This window comes from Pelodiscus sinensis, chromosome 2 (genome assembly GCF_049634645.1).
Source record: "Pelodiscus sinensis isolate JC-2024 chromosome 2, ASM4963464v1, whole genome shotgun sequence".
Lineage (NCBI taxonomy): Eukaryota > Metazoa > Chordata > Testudines > Trionychidae > Pelodiscus > Pelodiscus sinensis.
In genome coordinates, this window is record NC_134712.1 from 37274083 (window position 1) to 37294431 (window position 20349).

Here is a 20349-nt window from a genome sequence, read left to right on the forward strand (position 1 = left end):
TTTTCCACTCAAGAAGTTTTGTCTTGTCATTCATTCAGTTTTTTATTTCTTTAATTTTCATCCCATTTCTCCTTATGTTCTTTTGTTCTATCCTAACTGTTCTAGTCTAACTGAATGTGAGACAACAATTTTCCATTCATCTTGTCTGAAAAAACAAAAAAGCAAATACAATATGAAAAAAGTGGAGTGCAATTCTTCAAAATATGACACACAATTGTTGATTTTTAAAGCAAACTTTAATATTCTTTTAATCTTTTTTTGTAAAGAAATAATGGGCTATCTGATGTTTAGTGAGTGAAATGATGATTGTTGCAAACCCAGAATGATTGTGGATGGTAGTAATATGGGAAGTTAGTCTCTTCATGAAAGAGCAGAAACTTCGTACTAAATATTCTTCATAGGGCTAGTCTGTATTACAAAGGCTTGGCTGATGTTACTATACTGATACTAGAGAGGTAGCCATGTTAGTCAATCTCAGGAAAAACAAGAAATCTGGTGGCACCTTAAAAGACTGACAATTTTATTATGGCATAAGCTTTCATGAGTTGTAATTATGTCATCTGAAAAAATGAGTTGCAACTCACGAGAGCTTATGCCGTTAATAAAATGGCTAGTCTTTAAGGTGCCACCTAACTCCTTGTTGTTTATATTGGTACTGTATAGCTGGACCAGCAGAGCCCCCTAGTGGAGAGGCAGCTTATACTAGTCAAAGATGTTATAACTACATCTGTATGGGGAGTTTTGCTGGCATAATTTGTGAGGAATGAGATTTTTTTCACATCTTTGACACAGCAACAAGTTATTGCAGGGTAGAGCAGCGGGCATTAATCAGATGTGACTACAAGGAAAGTCGTAGTTATTGTAGTACCATTTTCTTCCCATAGTTACAATTGTTCTTATTTAAAATGCAGATGGTCTGATGGTTGAAATATAGTAAAGGGACAGCTATGTTAAGATTCATGCTGTTCTTCAATATAGTGTTACCACTACACTAGTAACATGATATATTATAATGCAGATCATATTGTATATTTGCAATTTATTACCAGCTAATTAAAATAATTTGGCAAACAGCAAAGTAATTAACATTTTTGAAGAACATTTTAAAGTATATTTTTGGCTGCATGTGTGAGGCACTAAGCTCAGTGTGATAGAATTTTGTTGTTTTGGATGTAATGTCATAACGCTTGCCCATAAGGAACTGGCTTTATGCAGGCTCCCCACAAGCACTGGATCTACCTGCCTCTCTCCCTCCCCCGCCAGCTACATGACTTTATCTTTATTAGCCTTGCCAGCACTGGTTCCCGACCCTCCTGGACCTAGTGGTAGAGGAACCAGTGGTGATTCCGTTAGTACCAGACCTGATCACCCGGGTCCTGGGGAGAGGCAGTTGTGCCACCTGAACTTCCTGTCCCTCCACCTTGCAGCATGGAAGGTTTGTGGTTAACTGGGGGTGAATGCCTCTTGTTCCAGGGCGGTAAGGAAGGTCCTGTTGGAGAGCAGGCAACCCTCCACTAGACTCGCATACTCGGCAAAGTGGAGGCACTTTCTTGTGGGTCACCGAGAGGGATGTGGAACCCATGGAAGCTCCCATCCCTCTCATCCTAAAGTACCTACTAGACCTTAGGCATCAGCGCCTTTTTACTTAATCCCTCTGGGTTCATCTCGTAGCTATTGCAGTTTCACCCAGGGGAAGAGGGCAGGATGGTATTTGTGAATGTGCTGATTAAGCATTTCCTCAAGGGGGTAGACAGGCTGTACCCACATGTTCACCAGCCCTTACCACCTTTGGATCTTAACCTTGTACTCACAAAGCTGATGAGCCCTTGGCCACTTGCTCCATGAAACATTTTTTGTGGAAAGTAGTCTTTTTGGTGGCTATTACATTGGCCAGGAGAGTGTCAGAGTTGAGGGTCCTCACATCTGAGCCACTTTATACAGTATTCTTTAATGATAGGGTTCGCTCCCAACCTACATTTCTCCCTAAAGTGATATCCCAATTTCATATGTCCCAGGACATCTACCTCCCGGTTTTCTTCCCCAAACCTTACTCAACACCTGAAGACCAATCCCTGCATTCCTTAGACATCAGGAGAGCTTTGGCATTTTATATAGATAGGACGAGGACATTTCGTAGGTCTCCATAACTCTTTATTTCCATAGCCGAAAAGATGAAGGGCCTCCCAGTATCGGCACAGTGTTTGTCATCGTGGATCACGTCCTACATTAAAACATGCTATGACCTTAACAGGCCTGATTCCCCTCCCCCACTTACAGCCCATTCCATGAGGGCACAGACCTCGTCTATGGCCTTTGTAGTGCAGGTGTCCATTCCTGACATCTGTAAGGCGGCCACCTGGTTGTCCGTACATACATTCACAAGCCATTACACCATCACGCAGCAGGCCAGAGATGATGCAGCCTTTGGCAGGACAGTTGCAGTCTATCTCTCTGTAGGCGCCGACCCTGCCTCCTTGGTTTGGCTTTGGAGTCACCTAAGTGGAATGGACATGAGTGAGCACTTGAAAAAGAAACGGTTACTTCCCTCTTGTAACTGCTGTTCTTCAAGATGTGTTGCTCATGTCTATTCCAAATCCCACCCACCTCCCCTTCATCCGAGGATTCTGGCAAGAAGGAACTGAAGAGGTGGAGGGCCATCGGGGTATATATGCACCAATATATGCACCATTTCAGAGGGCTTCTTGGCTGGCCCAATGGGTACCGCTGTGGGGAAAAAACTTTGAAATCTGGGCACATGCACACCTAAGTGCAAGGGTGGGCAAAAGGGCCTCCACGGGCCAAATCCCACCCGCCAAGTGGGTTGAACTGGCCCACGGAGGCCCTGCCGCTCCCCTGCCCCCAGGCCAGTCGGGGTGGGGGGAGCATGCAAAGTTTCCTCCACCCTGCAAAGAGCGGGTGGTGCTCCTCTTGTGTCATATATACAGCATTCCTATTAATATACCCCAGAGTTGAAAAGGATTTGTTTTTTCTCTGCTCTGTACCCAAAGTTGAAGAATTCATCCTGGTCAAGTCCCGTGAAGTGCTTAGCACCCTCAACTCACACTGAATTTATTATTGTTAATTTATTACTTTATATTGACGTAGCACCTGGAGAAGGGGTGGGGAATCTTTTTTGGGTTGGGGGTCGCTGACCCACAGAAAAATCAGGGGAGGTGGCGGCTGGGGGGCTTGACCGCCAGGGTGGGCTCCCCAGTGATGGGGCAGGCCCTAAGTCTCAGGGTCCAGATCTAGGCAACCGAGGGGCTGCTGGATGCCCCTATCTAGAAGATCTGATGATCAAAGTAATCTGTTGTGTGCTGTACAAATGCAGAATAAAGATGTCTTCCACGTAGGAAAGAAAAACTCATGTACAATTGCAAAATGGAGAATAACTGGCTAAGTGGTGCAGCTGAAAAGAATCGGAGTTATCGTGGATCACAAACTGAAAATGAATCAACCACATGATGCAATTGCAAAAGAGGCTAATATTCTGGGGTGTATTAATTAGGGATGTAAAATCTAGTTTAGTTGATTAACCAATTAAAGGGAGTCAGGTGGTGGTGATGGGAGTTGCTCCAGCCCTGCTGGGCTGGAGCTCCTCCTCCACTTGCTGTAGTTGGGCCAGCTGTGGACAAAGGCTGTGCTTGATAGCCAAAGCCACCCCTGTCTATGGCAGGCCTACCACAGATGGGCTGCTCTGGTTGGGCTGGAGTGTCCCTGCCCACTGTGGGCAGGGAGCTGCTCCAGCCCCCACTGGTTAACTTTTCACATCTCCAGTATTAATGAAGGTATTGTATGTATGACACAAGAGGCAGTTGTTCCACTGTACTCAATCGGGGGAGGGGAAGGGAGCCCTGAGTTGGAATATGGTGTTGAATAAGAAAGATGTGGACAAGTTGAAGAGAGTCCAGAGAAGAGCAACAAAATGATAACAAGTTTAGGAAATTAACTTATGAGGAAGATTATTTTTAAAAAAGAGCATGTTCAGTACTGAGAAAAGGAGGAACCTGATAGCAGTCATTGAATATGTTAAGAGTTGTTACAAAGAGGACTGTTGTCAATTGTTCTCTTTGTCCACTGAAGGTAGGCCAAGAAATACTGCGCTTCATCTGCACCAAGGGAGATTTAGGTTAGAGACTAGGAAAATCTTTGTAACTGTAAGGATAGTTAAGCATTGGAAAAGATTTCCAAAGAATGCTGTGGAATTCCTGTCATTGGAGGTTTTTAAGACGAGATTGGACAAAACCCCATCAGGATTGATTTAGGTTTACTCAGTCCTGCCAAGATGGAGGGGGCTGGATGTGATGATTTGTCAGAGTCCCTTCTGGCCTACATTTCTGTGATTTTTGTGATTCATTGCATAATTAAGCTAACCACCTGGGGTAGTTTAGGCCAGGTGTGAACCATCCCCAGGGCAAAGCCATATCCACATTAAGGATGTTAAGAAGTGGGTAACTGACTAATTTTGTAGTCGATAAAAGTTGTATTGACTAAATGATTAGTCGATAAGGGGCCCCACTGCAGCTCTGTAGTTTAAAAGTAGTAGGAGCTGGGTGCACATGCAGCCCAGCTCCTACTAATTTAAACTGCAGAACCGCAGCAGGGATAGGTCCCAGACCCAGCGTGAGCTGGGGCTGAGCAATTCCAGCTTCTACTGAGTCCTGGACTGCTGTGCCTCTACATTTTAAATGTAGTAAGAGCCTGGCACTGGGTTCTGTGCCTCCCCTTCTCTCCCCTCCACCCCAACACACCACGGAGATGGTGCTTGGGGGAGCTAGTTTTTAAGCTGGCTCCCTCCAGCATTGGCTCCTGCCCCACCCTCCGCCCTTGCTGCTTTTGTTATAGAGGCAGCAAAAGTTGAGGGGAAGAGGGGAAGCGAGTAGTGACTCGACTACGTGATAAGCCTAGGCTTATTGGGTAGTTGATTACTTGACTAGTTGCTTACATCCTTAATCCACATTATGGTGGTCCTCGCTATTTCTTTATTTGATTATTTGTGTTGGGGGCATATCGCATGGTTCTCTGTGGTGAGATGCTCTGATTCTTTCCTAGTCAATTGCGGGAGTACGTGTTTGTTCTTTAGGGGGAAGTGTGGGAAAGCATTAGAGGTTTATCAGATCTTGAATGATTTAATCTGCATGCTTGCTGCAAAGGGGATATATTAAAGTACAAGTTAAAATAGAGATCAGGTTCTAACCCTTACTCTGAGCTGGGTCTGCTAGCTCAGGCTTAAAAGGCTTTAATGTGCAGAGAATGGGGGATAGGGCTTTTGTTTTGTATGCTAAATCCTTGTAAGAGTCTGCATTAATTCTACTGTTGAGACACTTTCTTTGGGGCAGAATCTCTCTAAGAGTTTATAATCTAATTATGGATTATACTGGAGAGAGAAAATTCTATTTCTTGTATTTATAAACTATATACAAATATAAAGACATTTTAAAGAGTTTTAAGTAAAATCTCATAGTACCTTTCAACCTCTATTTTGCTTATGTGATGTTTAGGGCCCAATTTTGCAACGTGATCTGTATAGGTGAACTCCTGCTCCTGTTTGAAGATCATTTATTTCCCATCCAGCTATGTTTATCAAATTACAGTTTTAGACTCTGATCCTGAAAACTCTCTTAAACCTGGTCCTGCTTTATGTCTGTAAAGCATCTAGAATACTTCATGTATGTTATATAAATAATAGTAATTATAAAACAGTTTATGGAACCTGAATTGTATTCTTCTAGGCCAGTGGTCTCCAACCTTTTTTAACCACAAGATCACTTTTTCAATTTAAGTGGAACATAAGATCTACCTCAAACCCAAATACCCTTGTCTCACTTCCTTCCTGCCCCTTTTTTGAGGCCCTGCCCCTATTCCACTCCTTCGAGGCCTCACCATGCTCACTCCATCCCCCTTCCTCCCTCATCCTCACTCACTTTCACCAGGCTGGGGTAGGGGTTTGGGTTGCAGGCTGTGTGATCTTGGGCCTAGGAGTTTGGAGTGTGGAAGGGGCTCTGAACTTAGTCCAGGGTGGAGGTTTGGGGTCCAGGAGAGGTTTCAGGGTGCAAGCTCTGGGAAGGAGTCTGCGGCAGATGATTGGGTATGGGAGGAGGTTAAGGGGTTGGGACAGGAGTTCAGGAAGCAGGCTCTGGCTGGGCACCATTTAACTAAGACAGCTTCTGGTGGTGGAGCAGTGGGGTTAAGGCAGGCTTACTCCTGCCCTAGCCCTACACCACTTCTGAAAGCAGCTGGCATGTACAACAATGGCTCCATGGTCCCATGTGCTGCCCCTCATCTACAGGCACTGAGCCCACAGCTTCTACTGGCCACGGTTCCCTGTTATTGATCAATGGGAGCTACAGGAGTGGTGTCTGCAGGCAAGGAAGCATGTGGAGACCCCCTGCTCTGCCTTTCTCAGGGGCTGCAGAGACATGCTAGCTACTTTCACAAACAGCGGTTACCATAGGGATAATTACGCCAGCCACGGCAGGTTAGGCATTTTAGAACTAACTACTCAAAAGAATTAAATTTTAAGCATGAGAGAGAAATAAAAATTATAAAATGCAGAAACCAATCAACAACTAAAAATAACACACTTTGGAGCAGTAAAAGAGTTAACAACAACCCCACCACCTCCGTGTATGTGTTGGGTCAGGAGATGAGAGTGAAGGACCGTGTGTTAGTGAGAATGACAGACACACACACACTTTGTTAGAGTGACAGGCTACCTCCAGACTGCATCCCTCTGTCGGCAGAGGGATGCAAATAAAGCACTTTGAAAGTGCAAATGGGCCCGGGATTTAAATATCCTGGGCTTCATTTGCATACTCACATTCCGGCGCTGTGCCGATCAAAAAATGAGTACAGGATCTGTCGAAAAAGCTCCCTGCTGTTGGCAGAACCGCGGCTACACAGAATTTTCACTTTCAAAATGGTGTGTGATCAGCATGAGTATGCAAATGAAGACCAGGATATTTAAGTCCCAAGCTCATTTGCACTTTCAAAGTGCTTTATTTGCATCCCTCTGCTGACAGAGGGTTGCAGTCTGGAGGTAGCCACAGAGATTTGCATTGCAAAGCTCCCTCCATCCCCTTCTCTCTGTGTGGAGATCAAGTACAGATGTGGGGGGAGGAGGGAAACCCTGACATCAGCGCCCCCCTCTCTTTTCCCTCTCATGCACAGCAAGCATGAGGCTCCCAGGAGGGCAGCTCCAAGGCAGAGGGCAGGAGTGGGTGGCATGGTAGTGGGAGAAGGGTCAACTGAAGTTCCAGTGCTTGATAGCTTCCTGTTCAAACCAGTCAGGAGCTCCAAGATCTGCTAGCAGATCTGGATCTACTGGTTGTTGACCACTGTTCTAGGCTATAACATTGTTTATTTAAATTTATAATTATTGTGTGCATGTATATACCCAAGAAGAAAAGTAGTTAGTTGTTTGTTTTTCTTGTAGCTAACAGAAGATGAAATAGCAACCATTCTTAAATCTACACTTAAAGGACTTGAATATTTGCACTTCATGAGAAAAATACACAGAGATATAAAGGCTGGAAACATTCTCCTTAACACAGAAGGACATGCAAAATTAGCTGATTTTGGAGTGGCTGGCCAATTAACAGTAAGTATATGAAAAGGACAGAACTGTTTTAGATTGTTATAGTGTTTAGAACCACTGTTTAAAAAAAAAAAAAAAAGGGATTTCTACTTTTTCATTTCCTTTGATCATTCTTCATGGCCAGAAGTGATTGGTGATGATGGGAAAGACAGCACCCTTCTTTGAATTATGATTATTTTGTTGTTCACTAACTTTATTGAACTTACCTAACTTGATTAAAACACCCATAAAACCATCACCTTTTATGCCTTTAATATGATTTTAGTTGGTTGGCAGGGGGTACAACTCCTCATCTGAATATCTGTCTAGTTTTACAACAGGCTACATAAAAACTAGGAAAGTCAGTATAAACTAAAATTTCATGAAAACAAAATGAGAAAGTAAGCAATGTAAAAATAATAGTGTTCTGTGACACTTTCGGATTTTTATGTCTGATTTTTTGTAAGTATTTTTTAAGTAATGTAAAACTTGGTGCTATGCAAGTAAAAGCAGAGTCCTGAAATGGGTACAATAGTCCGGAAAGATAGAGAATCACTTCCCTAGGTAGATTAGTAGAATGTGTGTGCATACTGAAGATCCATCAAAGGGAAGTCAAACTTATGGAACCCAAGGAAGCCCAGAAAACATGTCGTCATATTTTGAACATCTCAGTTTATTGATCAGTCTTATCCTGGTGACTTATGTGACCAGAGCTTGGAAGAATACCATTTTCTATTTAATCAATTTTGACCCTTTTCTGGCACCATTAAGTTGCAAGTGTTCTAAAACTTGGAAAGTGACTGGCTCTAACTTGTTAGTCATATGGATTTACTGGCATTGCTACATTTCAAAAGAGCTTGATCCTTTGTTATGGCAGTTGGATCATGAATGTTTGCATTTTTTGTGTGTGACATAACAGGAATAACTTTTACATTATCATTGTAACAGTGTCTGCTGAACATTATAAATTCAACTAAATATATGAAGTGATCCTTCTAAAAATATTAGAAATGAAGCAGTTAGCAGTACAAATTGATAATTTAAGAGTAAAATTGTTATAAAAATATTGTAGTTAGCAATCTTAGCAAATAATTATTATTTTACAGATATAAATATGTATATAAATAAAAATCCTTGAAATTTAGGGTTAATCTTAGATTTTTCAAGAAATCTGAACATGTGAGAGTTTGGAAATTGAGTTAAAGTACCTACACCAGGGCTGGCAACAGACTTCACCAGGCCGTGGAAAAGATAGGGTGATGACTTGGTTCTGAGTCCCTGGAAGAAGCGGGGCCTTGGGTGGAAGAGGTGGGGCTAGCGCTAGCATCTCCCATCCAGCTCTCAGTGCCGCATGGGGCTCTGAAGGCAGTTTAAAGGGCACAGAACTCCTGTTGCTTTTCACTGCAGTAGCAAAGGATTTCCAGGCCCTGGGACAGATGTCCCCTTTGAATGCCCCCACCTTTCCAATGTTGGTGGCCCTAATCCATACTACCTTAATTCTGTCTGTAGGTGGTCATCAGAGTTGGGTGGGGATAGCATGTAGTTTTGTCCCTTCCCACCTAACATCCCTCAGTCTTTCTAAATATATCCTCTTTCCTTCCTCCTGCACTCTGTGTTGGAGATATGGAAAACAAACAGTCCTTCCATTTGATGTTTACACGTGAAACCTGGCCTGTGTCTCTGAAGCTACTGATGGTCTAAATTAGTTTGGCCCCATTCCCATTTTAAAATGCTAATACTTTTTAAAAATGAGTTTAAATCAACCAGACTTTGTCCTGTTGATTAAATGAGTCCAGTAAACTTTGTGGCAAAAATTTGAAAGAAAAGAAGATAAAGTGGCAAAACACCTTAGACTTATTAGATTCTGAGGAAGCTCTTTATTTTAAGAGCAAAAAAATCAAGAAATCCCTTGTTTCATTTACTGCAAGTTTGGAAAGAAAATTTTCTTTCAGTCACCCATGTCATCTCACAGTTTTTAGGGTATTTGTTTATATATTTAGGAGGGGGATTGATGTAGTACCTACAATCGAAATTCATTTCTAACTATGAAATATGAAACAAATGAAATGGAAATCTATGCAGACAAACGTGCTAATTTTAATTATACAAACAATCTAATTATAGGATACAATGGCAAAACGAAATACTGTTATAGGTACTCCATTTTGGATGGCTCCTGAAGTAATACAAGAGATTGGTTATAACTGTGTGGCAGATATCTGGTCCCTGGGTATCACTTCAATAGAAATGGCTGAAGGAAAACCTCCATATGCTGACATACACCCAATGAGGGTAAGTAATGTGTGGATTTTTTTAAAAAAATTATTGACTGTGGGATGTTGCTTGCACAGCTATCTGTAGAGTTATGGCTGATATAAATAATAAAAAAATAGGCAAAATCTTGGAACCTTTAATTAGGTTTCACTTACTCCTTGGCTCTGTCTAGGCTGGCAAGTTTTTCCAGAAAATCAGCCGCTTTTCCGGAAAAACTTGCCAGCTGTCTACACTGGCCGCTTGAATTTCCGGAAAAGCACTGACGATCTCATGTAAGATTGTCAGTGATTTTCCAGAAATACCGTGCTTCTCCCATTTGGGCAAAAGTCTCTTTCCGAAAGACTTTTGCGCAAAAGGGCGAGTGTAGACAGCACAGTAGTGTTTTCCGCAAAAAAGCCCCAATCGTGAAAATGGCGATCGGGGCTTTTTTGCAGAAAAGCGCATCTAGATTGGCCATGGATGCTTTTCCGCAAAAAGTGCTTTTCTGGAAAAGCATCCTGCCAATCTAGATGCGATTTTCCGAAAATGCTTTTAACGGAAAACTTTTCCGTTAAAAGCATTTCCTGAAAATCATGCCAATGTAGACGTAGCCCTTGACTTCTCTCTTATCAGTGCTTAGAAGACACTCTTACTGTAGTTTGTACCTTGCAAATATTGAGTTGATTTTCACAATCCCCCTATAGGAAAGTCCTGTTATCTCTCTTTTACTGAATGATAACTAAGGCACTAAGAGATGAAGTGATTTCCCCAAGTTAACAAAAGAAATGTTTCAAGTTGAACCCAGATCACCTGAGTTCAGTCTGCTGCTGTAACTGTAACCCACACATCTTCTAGGTGTGGTGTACTGTCCCACCTAGTGGCACTTAGGTCACTTACATTGAGAGATAATGAGGCCACGTGTTCACTTGTGGGAAGATCGATGCTGCTGTGGTAAAGACCCACTGAATCAAACTCTAAGGATGCCCCCCATCAGTGGTGGTACTCCTACTCTTCACGAAGCGTAAGGTAAGTCAGCTGGAGTGTTTCTCACATCGATCTCCCACAGTGAGGACAGTGCGGAAACTTTGTTTAAGGTACACTGACTCCAGCTATGTCTTTTAAGTAGCTAGAATTGCGCACATTAAGCTGACCTTCCCCTGTAATGTGGACATTGCCTTAGTCTGCTCTACAGACTTAGTTCATAATCAGCTGACTTATAGCTCAAGCGGTAGAGGCTCATGCACAATGCTCCATAGGTCCCAGGTTCGGGTCCTCTTGTCAGAGTTACATAACCATAACCGTGTGACCATCCTTCCCCCATTCAGTAGGTATTTTGATTAGTAATAGTCAAGAACAGAATTCAGGATTTGATCAATTACAGGCAGTCCCCGACTTACGCGGATCCGACTTATGTCGGATCCGCACTTACAAACGGGGCTTTCTTGCCCCGGAGGTCGGGGCGAGAAAGCCCCATTCGTAAGCTGCTCCGGTGCCCCTGGTCTGCTGGAGACCGTCTCCAGCAGACCAGGGGCACCGGGCGGGTTCCCGCGCTTCTGAGGCTTTGCCAGAGCAAAGCCTCAGAGGCGCGGGGAACCGCCGCTGCTGCCGCTTCAGTCTGGGTGCCTGTGGTCTGCTGGGGACGGTCCCCAGCAGACCACAGGCTCCCGGACTGAAGCCGCAGCCGCGCGGGGGTCCCGCGCCTCTGAGGCTTTGCTCTGGCAAAGCCTCAGAAGCGCGGGAACCCGCCCGCGGCTGCGGCTTCAGTCCGGGAGCCTGTGGTCTGCTGGGGACCGTCCCCAGCAGACCACAGGCACCCAGACTGAAGCTGCAGCCGCGGCAAGGTCCCTCGCCTCTGAGGCTTTGCCAGAGCAAAGCCTCAGAGGCGCGGCACCCCTCTGCCGCTGCGGCTCTGCTCCCCGTGTCCCTGGTCTGCTGGGGGGGGGGGGGCGCAGCTAGTGTGCTTCCCCCCCCCCCCCCCCCACAGCAGACCAGGCTTTTGTTTTGGACTCTGGGGCAGAGCAGCTGGGGCGCTGCCGATTGGTCCTGCAGCGCCCGCTCTGGGCACTACTGGACCAACCCGGCAGCACCCCAGCTGCTCTGCCCCAGGCGTCCCCAAGTCAGCTTCTGCTGAAACTGACCAGCGCTGACTACAGGAAGCCCCAGGCAGAGTTGCTCTGCCCCGGGCTTCCTGGAATCAGCTGCTGATCAGTTTCAGCAGCAGCTGACTTGGGGACGCCTGGGGTTCTTAAGTTGATTCTGTATGTAAGTCAGAACTGGCGGTCAGTTTCAGCAGTGTCTGAATCTGGACGCCAGTTCCGACTTACATACAGATTCAACTTAAGAACAAACCTACAGTCCCTATCTTGTACGTAACCCGGGGACTGCCTGTAGATTTTGACAGTGTTCATAATTCTAGACCAGTTTTTGTGTTACTAGATTGAAAAAAAAAATAGAATGTGTTATCTAAGAGTGAAAATAATTAAAAAATACTGCTTTTTGAGAAGTTCATGGATAGGTGTTGTCCAGGGACAGTACTGCCACCAGTTTGATATCCTTTTGTTTATTGAAATGCACTATAAATAATAGTTATGCCTTTCTCATAGGTAGGATTCTAATAAAAAATAGTTATTTTCATGTGCCATTTATAATTAGAATCTATTCCAGGCTAATAACAAGACATTATATGTTGTTAAAAGGCAGTTTGTTTCCCAGTATGTCTGTGAATATTTAATCATGACATACATACTTCCGTATAATATTATTTAAACTTTTTTGTCAGTAGCTCATGAGCCATCATGTTAATACAAATACAGGGAACCATAGCGGTTGAGTAAAAAGGTGCTGTTTTTATATCATGACAATAAATTGAATACACAAGAGTCTTTAGTAGACATGTTTTTTAAAAACCAGGGAAGGTCTCTAAAGTTGCAAAATGTTTTTTTTGTGAGTAGTTAAAGCAAAACTACAGATTGTTTTGTGATCTGAAACATAGCATTTAAAGAATCACCTAATAAAACTTTTGGCAAAGCCATTGTTTTTAGCTATTTTGTAATTAAAGTATGAATCAAAATAATTCAAATTGAGATGAAGACAACATATCTTTTTCAAGCTCACCCTTTTTTACTGAGTGGCTTAATTAATGAAGATTTAACATTTTAAACTGTTCTCAAGAACTGTATTGATTGCAGATTTATTAAATTTGATTGTATTGAGTTTTTTTTTTTAGTTTTACTGTTTTACATTAGCGAAATCATCTTTATTACATCTGGGATCATTTTAACGTAATTGCACGTAGTTTCACTAGATAATGAAAGGTAAGGACTAAATTATCATAGAGGATTATATGAGTATGACAATAGCTGCTTATAAACCAAAGGTCACTGTTTTGAATTTGAAAGCTTGTGAATCTTTTTAATTCTTGTAATCAAATGAATGATATCAAAGGCCAAAGTAATTTAACATAACAATTTTGGATTATACAGAACACATGTTCTGGTTAATAAATTGTGTTATGGTCTTTAAGGACTTGTATGCCTTTAATAGTCTTTTGTATATTTGATACCCAAAGTTTTTCTTAATTTTTATTAGTGAGTTGTTACAGTGGTTAACAAGAAATACACAGATTTAAGTTGCAATGGTTTTCCAGGAGTTATATGATCTAACTTCACAGGATCCTTGTACATATGCAGATGCTTTTCTATTTTGTTTTAGTTATGACATACAATTGATATAGGCAAGCATGAAAACTTGGGCAAATTTTCATTGCTGTTTCTGGGCCTTGCTTGAGTTCTGTGGTACTTATGTAAAGTACAATTTTGTTACGTGGTAATGCATGTTGGAATTATTATATGCACTATTTTGCTGTAGGCTGGTTGGCATTGCCACAAATGTAATACACTGCCAGTAGACCATTTCCTTGTCGACTGCATTTACAGTTTAATAGAAATATTACATGACTTTTTTAAACAAGTGTTTTGGCAGGGAGGAAATAGGAGATTCCATGCAAACAAGCATAGCTTCCTCCATTTAACCACACTCTAGCTACTCCAAAGAACTATACTAAGTTTCAGTTTAGGGGAGGATGAAAAGGGGGGAAAAGGCATTTCAGGTTGAAGAATAGCAATGATTTCTTCTTGTAAAGTACTTAAACTTGTGGTTAAATATTTCAGACTACATAAAGGTGATGAGTGCCATTTCATCTGATTGTGTTGAAGCTTAGGACCACCATGTTTGGCTTATGCTAGAAAGCCCATGACCATAAACCAACCCAATAGTCTAATAGTAGCACTTTTTTCATCCATGTAATGGTCCTGGGGTTGCCTCACCCTTCTGGTGTCTAACTTAATTTATGCTGCTGGTAGTTAGATAAGGACATACAGGCTGAACCTCTCTGGTCTGGGTCTCTCTCGTCCAGCAACATCTGTGGTCCAGCAGGACCATGGATGTTGCTGGACCAGAGACCTGCTGGACCAGAGAGTCTCAGCTGCAGAGATTGATATTAGCTGGAAGTGGAGCTGGTTTGTTGGGCTGGCAGCCCCAGGGCCAATGGCTAGAGAGCCTGCTGGGAGTGGGGCTGGCAGCCTGTAGAGCACTGCCACCCTGCATAGGGCTGAGAGCAGAACCCTTGGAGCAACTGCTGACCTGCATGAGGCTGGGTGGCTAAGAGAAGAGTTTGGAGGGATGGCAGCCCATGGGACTGGGCGACTGGGAGCAGAGCCCTGTGATCAGGTTTGGGGGCAACATGTTGGCCAGGCCAGCAACTGGGGACAGCCCCAGGTGAACCCACAGGCCAGAGCTCCCATGGTTCAGCAAGTTCTCTTGTTCAGGACCACTCAGGTAACGATGGTGCCAGACCAGGGAGGTCTAATCTGTACTTCAGAAAGTAACATTTATTCTTCATGAAGAGTAAATATTCTTCTCTTTGATGAAGGAAGTCTTAAAAGGGAGAAAGCTTATGGGTATCCTCAGGACTGCTCTGTAAAAGGCTAGACAACGGTATGGATGCCATCATATTTGTTTGCATTCTGTTACTATGTGTCTTTAAATGAAACTCTCAGCTACTTTATTTGCTCTTAACCTCCCTAATCAACAGTTACCTGCATTTCTGTTCTTCTCTACCATTTTATTTTGAAATGCAAACAAAAATTTGGCACTGGCCATATTTAATTTTGTTGTACTAGATATAGTCTAGACCCAGTCTTCAATGAAAATTCCAATTACCAATTTGGTAAATGAAAGCTTTTAGTTCTCTAGCAATATTTGCCCTTCTGATTATCAAGCTATGCCCTCCAAAATCCATACTTACTGGATCTTTAACAAGCAAAGGAAGTAATTTTTTTTTTTATATGTAAAGGAGTCTTTCCCACCTGCGCTTGCTCGCTCGCTCGCTCGCTCGCTCTCTCTCTCTCTCTCTCTCTCTCTCTCTGTGTGTGTGTGTGTGTGTGTGTGTGTGTGTAGTGACAGGTTATTTATAGCCAAATTCATTGTCTTCCTGGTGTTTTGCTTTAACAAACAAATTTGGAACACAATATCCTAAAGTTTACTTTAAGTCTCTCTAAGCTTGACTGTTACTAGGGTTCCTCCCTCAGAACTGGTCAGTCCACAATCTAGATATTTATTTTTTTCTCTCCTGCAACAGTGCCACTCCCACTCCCTTATAGCCAGGTAAAGTCATGAATCACCTGCCTCAGAGAGCTGACGGAACCCACTTAATACTTCACCAACAGGATCAACATCTACTGACTGGGTGGGGTCCTGCAGGTAAATGCTGCAGGTCAGTTACAGAAACCGTATTCTCTTGTTCTTGTGTCTACTTTCTTTGTAAGCTTACCGCACACTCACAGCAATGCATGCAGCTGTGTTTTGAAACAGGTTGGTAGTAGCTGCATTTTCAAGATATCACAGTATTGGCCTTTGTTTTCTGTGATGCAGTTTATTGGTACCGGGCATATGGACATCATGTGTTCCACAGATTATTCTAGGAAACCAGTTTGAACTGTTTTGATTTGTTTTAAGTCCAATCACGATATTTATTTTTCCATAGCACTTACCCGGATTATCCATACCTCCTGTTCAGCTTGTGTCACTTCCACCAAGGACTAAACTTCTTGTGTTCACCCTCCCCCGACATGTATCTTATAACAAATGATCTTCCTTCATATAGCTTTTGATACTGTATATGCTAACTTGTAATCTCATTTAAAAAAAGGATATCAAGTTTGGTAAAGGTAATAGTGTAATGAGGTAATTTTAGATTTCTGTAAAGTATTTTACTTGGTATCATATGTCATTTTGATTAAAAACCTAGAATGATGTTAAATTAACATGGCACATGTAAAATGGATTAAAAACTAGCTAACTCAAGTGTGTTTTTAGTTGAGGTCCTTGGTCCTTTGCTTGTTTAAATTTTCATCAATGACCTGTAAGACAACATAAAATCAGCATTGAAGTTGGCAGGTGATACAAAAACTGGGGGAGTGGTAAATAATAAAGAGAACAAGCCACTAATTTAGAGTGATCTGGATTGCTTGGTAAACTGGGCTCAAGCCAACAACATGTTTTTATGTGGCAAAATGTATACATTTGGGACCAAGAATGTAGCCATACTTACAAAATGGGGGACTCTATCCTGGAAAACAGTGGGTCTTAAAAAATCTGAGAGTAATGGTGAATATTCTGCTAAACATGAGATCCCAATGCGATGCTATGGCTGAAAGGATAATGTGATCCTGAATATGCAAACAGCTTTTATAGGGCTAGATTAAAGAGACAGTTCAAGTGTTGTCTTGATGACAGTCTGTAAGAACTTAAAGGGGGAAAATATTTAATAATCTGTCATGGGGTAGGAGCTACCTAATATTTGTACCTGAAATATGTGCTGTGTGCATTTTGATAGATGCAGTTTGTAACAGTTTACATTAAGAAATCCGATTCTAATGTTGCCCTTTAAAGAAGATTGCAGAAATTAATTGTGATTACAAAGTCATACTTAATTTATTATTACTTTTCTAATTCCATAATCTACCAAGAGAATGCCAGAGTGGCCTGATGAGACTGAGTAAGTAGGACTTCTTCAAGGAGTGTCACTCTGGGTGCTCCCCCTAGGTGTTTGAGCACCACTGCACTTCTAGTTGGAGAATTAAAATAGCAGTTCTCTTGGTCGATTGCTCACATGGAGCACCTAGCATGCGCTATTAGGACTGGCTACACCACATGCATAGCCAACTGAACCTTTCAGTTCCTTCTCTGCCATGTTGGCTTTGATTAGAACCCAGTAGTTGCTCTCAAAGATCAGTTAGATTCTTAGTTAGTTGTTAGTTCATAGTCTGTTGTTAGTTCATAGTCTAGTTAGTTGTAGTATTTTTTGTCTTTAAAAAAAAGGTTGGTTGTTCATTGTTCCTGCATTAGTGGTGATCTGTTATCTGGTCATATCCAGTTCTCCAGGTTTTAAAAGGGGTTTGACCTGCAGATTGTCAATACCTATTTTGGACAGATGCTTACAGTGTGTCCATTGCTTAGGTGAGGCACACTCCACCAGTCTGTGCCTTCACTGTAAAAAGCTCACCACCAAAATCAGAAAGGCAAGGGAGGTTCAACTCAAAATACAGCTCCTAGAGAAGTCTCTTCATCCACCCTCAGACCCAGAGCACACCACACCGCCAAGACTACCCTATGGTGGTGTCAGAGAGAGCAGCTCCCTCAGACTTGAGCTCAAAGGATTTTGCTTCAGTACAGTCCTCTGAGAGACACTCCCACTCATCATCCAGGTGTGATTCCCCCACAAAGAAGCACGCTCTTACAAAAAATATCAGTCCCAGCACTGGCGGCACCCAGGTCACCAGACTGCAAGGCACCGGATACACCTAGCAATGTGACAGCTCGAGGAGTGAAAGACCCTACTCAGGCCAGCTCTAAGGTTTTCAGTTTTGGCACCAGCAAAACTGCATGCTACCTTGGCACCAAGTGTCTCTGTGCTGTCACCTTCTGCACTGTTGGTATAAGCCAAACACTTGGCACTGATGGCACAGCCTACCTTACAAGCAATGCCTCAGGCACAAGCCTCCTGGTACCACAAGCTTTTACTATGAATGTGGACTCTTAGTCATGTCGGTACCTGGAACACCTCTATTCAGTAGCAATGGCACACCAGATACCTCCTGCTTTAGTTTTTCAGCCATACAAGCTGGGTCTTCTTTTAAGTGATAAGGAAGACGACTCCTTCCTGGGTCTCCATAGCTCTAGGTACTTCTCGCCAAGACCAACATAGTAGCCACCTCAGTGGCAACCTCCTCAGTAGCTGCCCCCACTTATACCTATGCCATCCAGTTGGCCTTATTGGGATCCCTGGGCCATATACCAAGCTCAACAGCCTCAACCACTCCCACAGCCAGCTCTATTATGCAGAGCCTGGGCTTCTCCTGCACACTCAACAGATCAATTAATAGCAGAGGAGGAGGAAGACTCAGAGATCATGGAGGAAGAAATAGAAACCGACTCTCCGGCACCAGAACATATGCCATCTTCCTTACCAGATGATACCATCATGTCCCGACCCCTTATGTCAAGGGACAATTTCAAGTCTTTCTAGGAGCTTTAAAAGAGAGTAGAAGACTCCTTGGACATCTCTCTCTGATGAGCTTACCAGAGACCAAGCATAGACTTACAGACATTCTTCATGTCTCATCTCTGGTTAAGCTGGCGCTACCTATGAACCCAGTACTTATGGACCCAGCTAAGCCCATATGGCAGACCTCAGCCACTAGCCCCCCCATCCTGTAAAAGGTTGGAAGAAAAGTATTATGTGGCACCTCAGAGATCAGACTTCTTATTCTTTCATCTTACCCCTAACTCTTTGGTGGCATAGGCCATAAACCAAAGGGGCAAACAGCAGGCTGTGCACACGGTGTCATACAATAGAGACTGGAAGCACCTAGACCAGTGGTCACCAACCTTTTTCAGTGTAAGATCACTTTTTGAATTTATGGGCAACCCAAGATCTACCCTAAGATAATGTTGTAGATAAACAATTTATTTTTAAATTATGTGATATATAAAATTAAAATCACGTGTTTATAGTTATGAAATAAATGGTCTGTTTTTAATTTATGCTATTTAAATCTAAATTGAAGCATTGATGATTATACATTTTGTCCTCCAATAACAAAGTCTCAGCGTGACACCTGTGACTGAACAGTATTTGCCAGTGTCTTGAAGTCTGGGTTATAGTCTGAGATTGCTACTCATACACAGTCCATCAGATGGGCATCTGTGAGGAGGGTGTGATACTTGGACTTGATTATCTTCAATTGGGAGAATGGTGTCTCACAGAGGTATGTGGAACCAAAATAAGCCTTCACTTTGAAAGCACAAGATGGTAGAAGTGGATAGTTTTCTCTGTTTACAAGTCTCCAAAAATCACTGTCCCTTGCTCTGACTTTCAGCTCAATATCATTTTGCATAGTAATTATCTCCATGTCAAGTCCACTGCTTTGTATATGAAATACCTGATGAAATTTGGTAGCCAAGCCACTAATGTCTTCTACTTGAAGGAATGGATTTGAGATAAACATGATAAACATGGTTCTATCATCTAATTCCTGAAATCTCCTGTTGAATTCCTCTGTTAATTTCTTCAGGTGTGCACAGAAGTTTTCTGGGTGGAACCATTTTTCTTTCTCATTAATTTTTTCTAGTACAGGCAGTCCCCGGGTTATGTACAAGATAGGGACTATAGGTTTGTTCTTAAGTTGAATTTGTATGTAAGTCGGAACTGGCTCCAGATTCAGCCGCTGCTGCTGAAACTGACCAGGGGCTGACTACAGGAAGCTGAAGGCAGAATTGCTCTGCCCCCAGCTTCCTGGAATCAGCCACTGATCAGTTTCAACAGTGGTTGAATCTCGAGCCTGGGACAGAACAGCTGGGCTGCCAGGTAGGTCCCTGCAGGACCAACCCGGCAGCACCCTAGCTGCTCGACCCCAGGGTCCACAACAAAAGCCTGGTCTGCTGAGGGGGGGGTGGGGGGGGAGGGCGCACTAGCTGGCAAAGCCTCAGAGGCGCGGGACCCCACCACCGCTGCGGCTTTGCTCCAGGTGTCCCTGGTCTGCTGGAGATGGTCCCCAGCAGACCAGAGGCACCGGGAGCAAAGCCGCAGCGTAGCTCGGGGACTGTCTGTATTCCCTCCAGACTTGGGAAGTGATGCAGTGTTTTATTCTTTAATTGGGAGGACCACAGGCCCAGTTTCAGTTTGAATGCATTCACAGCACTGAGCATATGTACTAAGTCCCTGTCCTTTCCCTGAAGTTCACAGTTCAACTCATTCAGTTTTGATGTCATATCTGTAAGGAACCCAAAGTCTAGCAACCATGCACTATCTGACAGCTCACTGCACACTTCATTCCTTGATTTAAGAGAAGTGTTGATTTCAGGCATCAGCTCTAAAAATCTTTGCAGGACCTTTCCTTGACTTAACCACCTCACATCAGCATGGAGGATTAGTTCACCATAGGCAGCATCGAGTTCGT

The 20349-nt window shown here is 43.0% G+C and overlaps 1 protein-coding gene across 5 annotated transcripts in view; it reads left to right on the top strand.

Annotated features, from left to right (window-relative positions):
- STK3 (serine/threonine kinase 3) overlaps positions 1–20349 on the top strand; it is a 318957-nt gene that overhangs the window by 54198 nt on the left and 244410 nt on the right. For all 5 annotated transcript variants that reach the window (XM_075920320.1, XM_075920321.1, XM_075920323.1 and 2 more), the window contains exons 5-6: positions 7436–7600; positions 9701–9868. In XM_075920320.1, coding sequence (XP_075776435.1) covers positions 7436–7600; positions 9701–9868 — 333 coding nt within the window. The remainder of the gene's footprint in view (positions 1–7435; positions 7601–9700; positions 9869–20349) is intronic.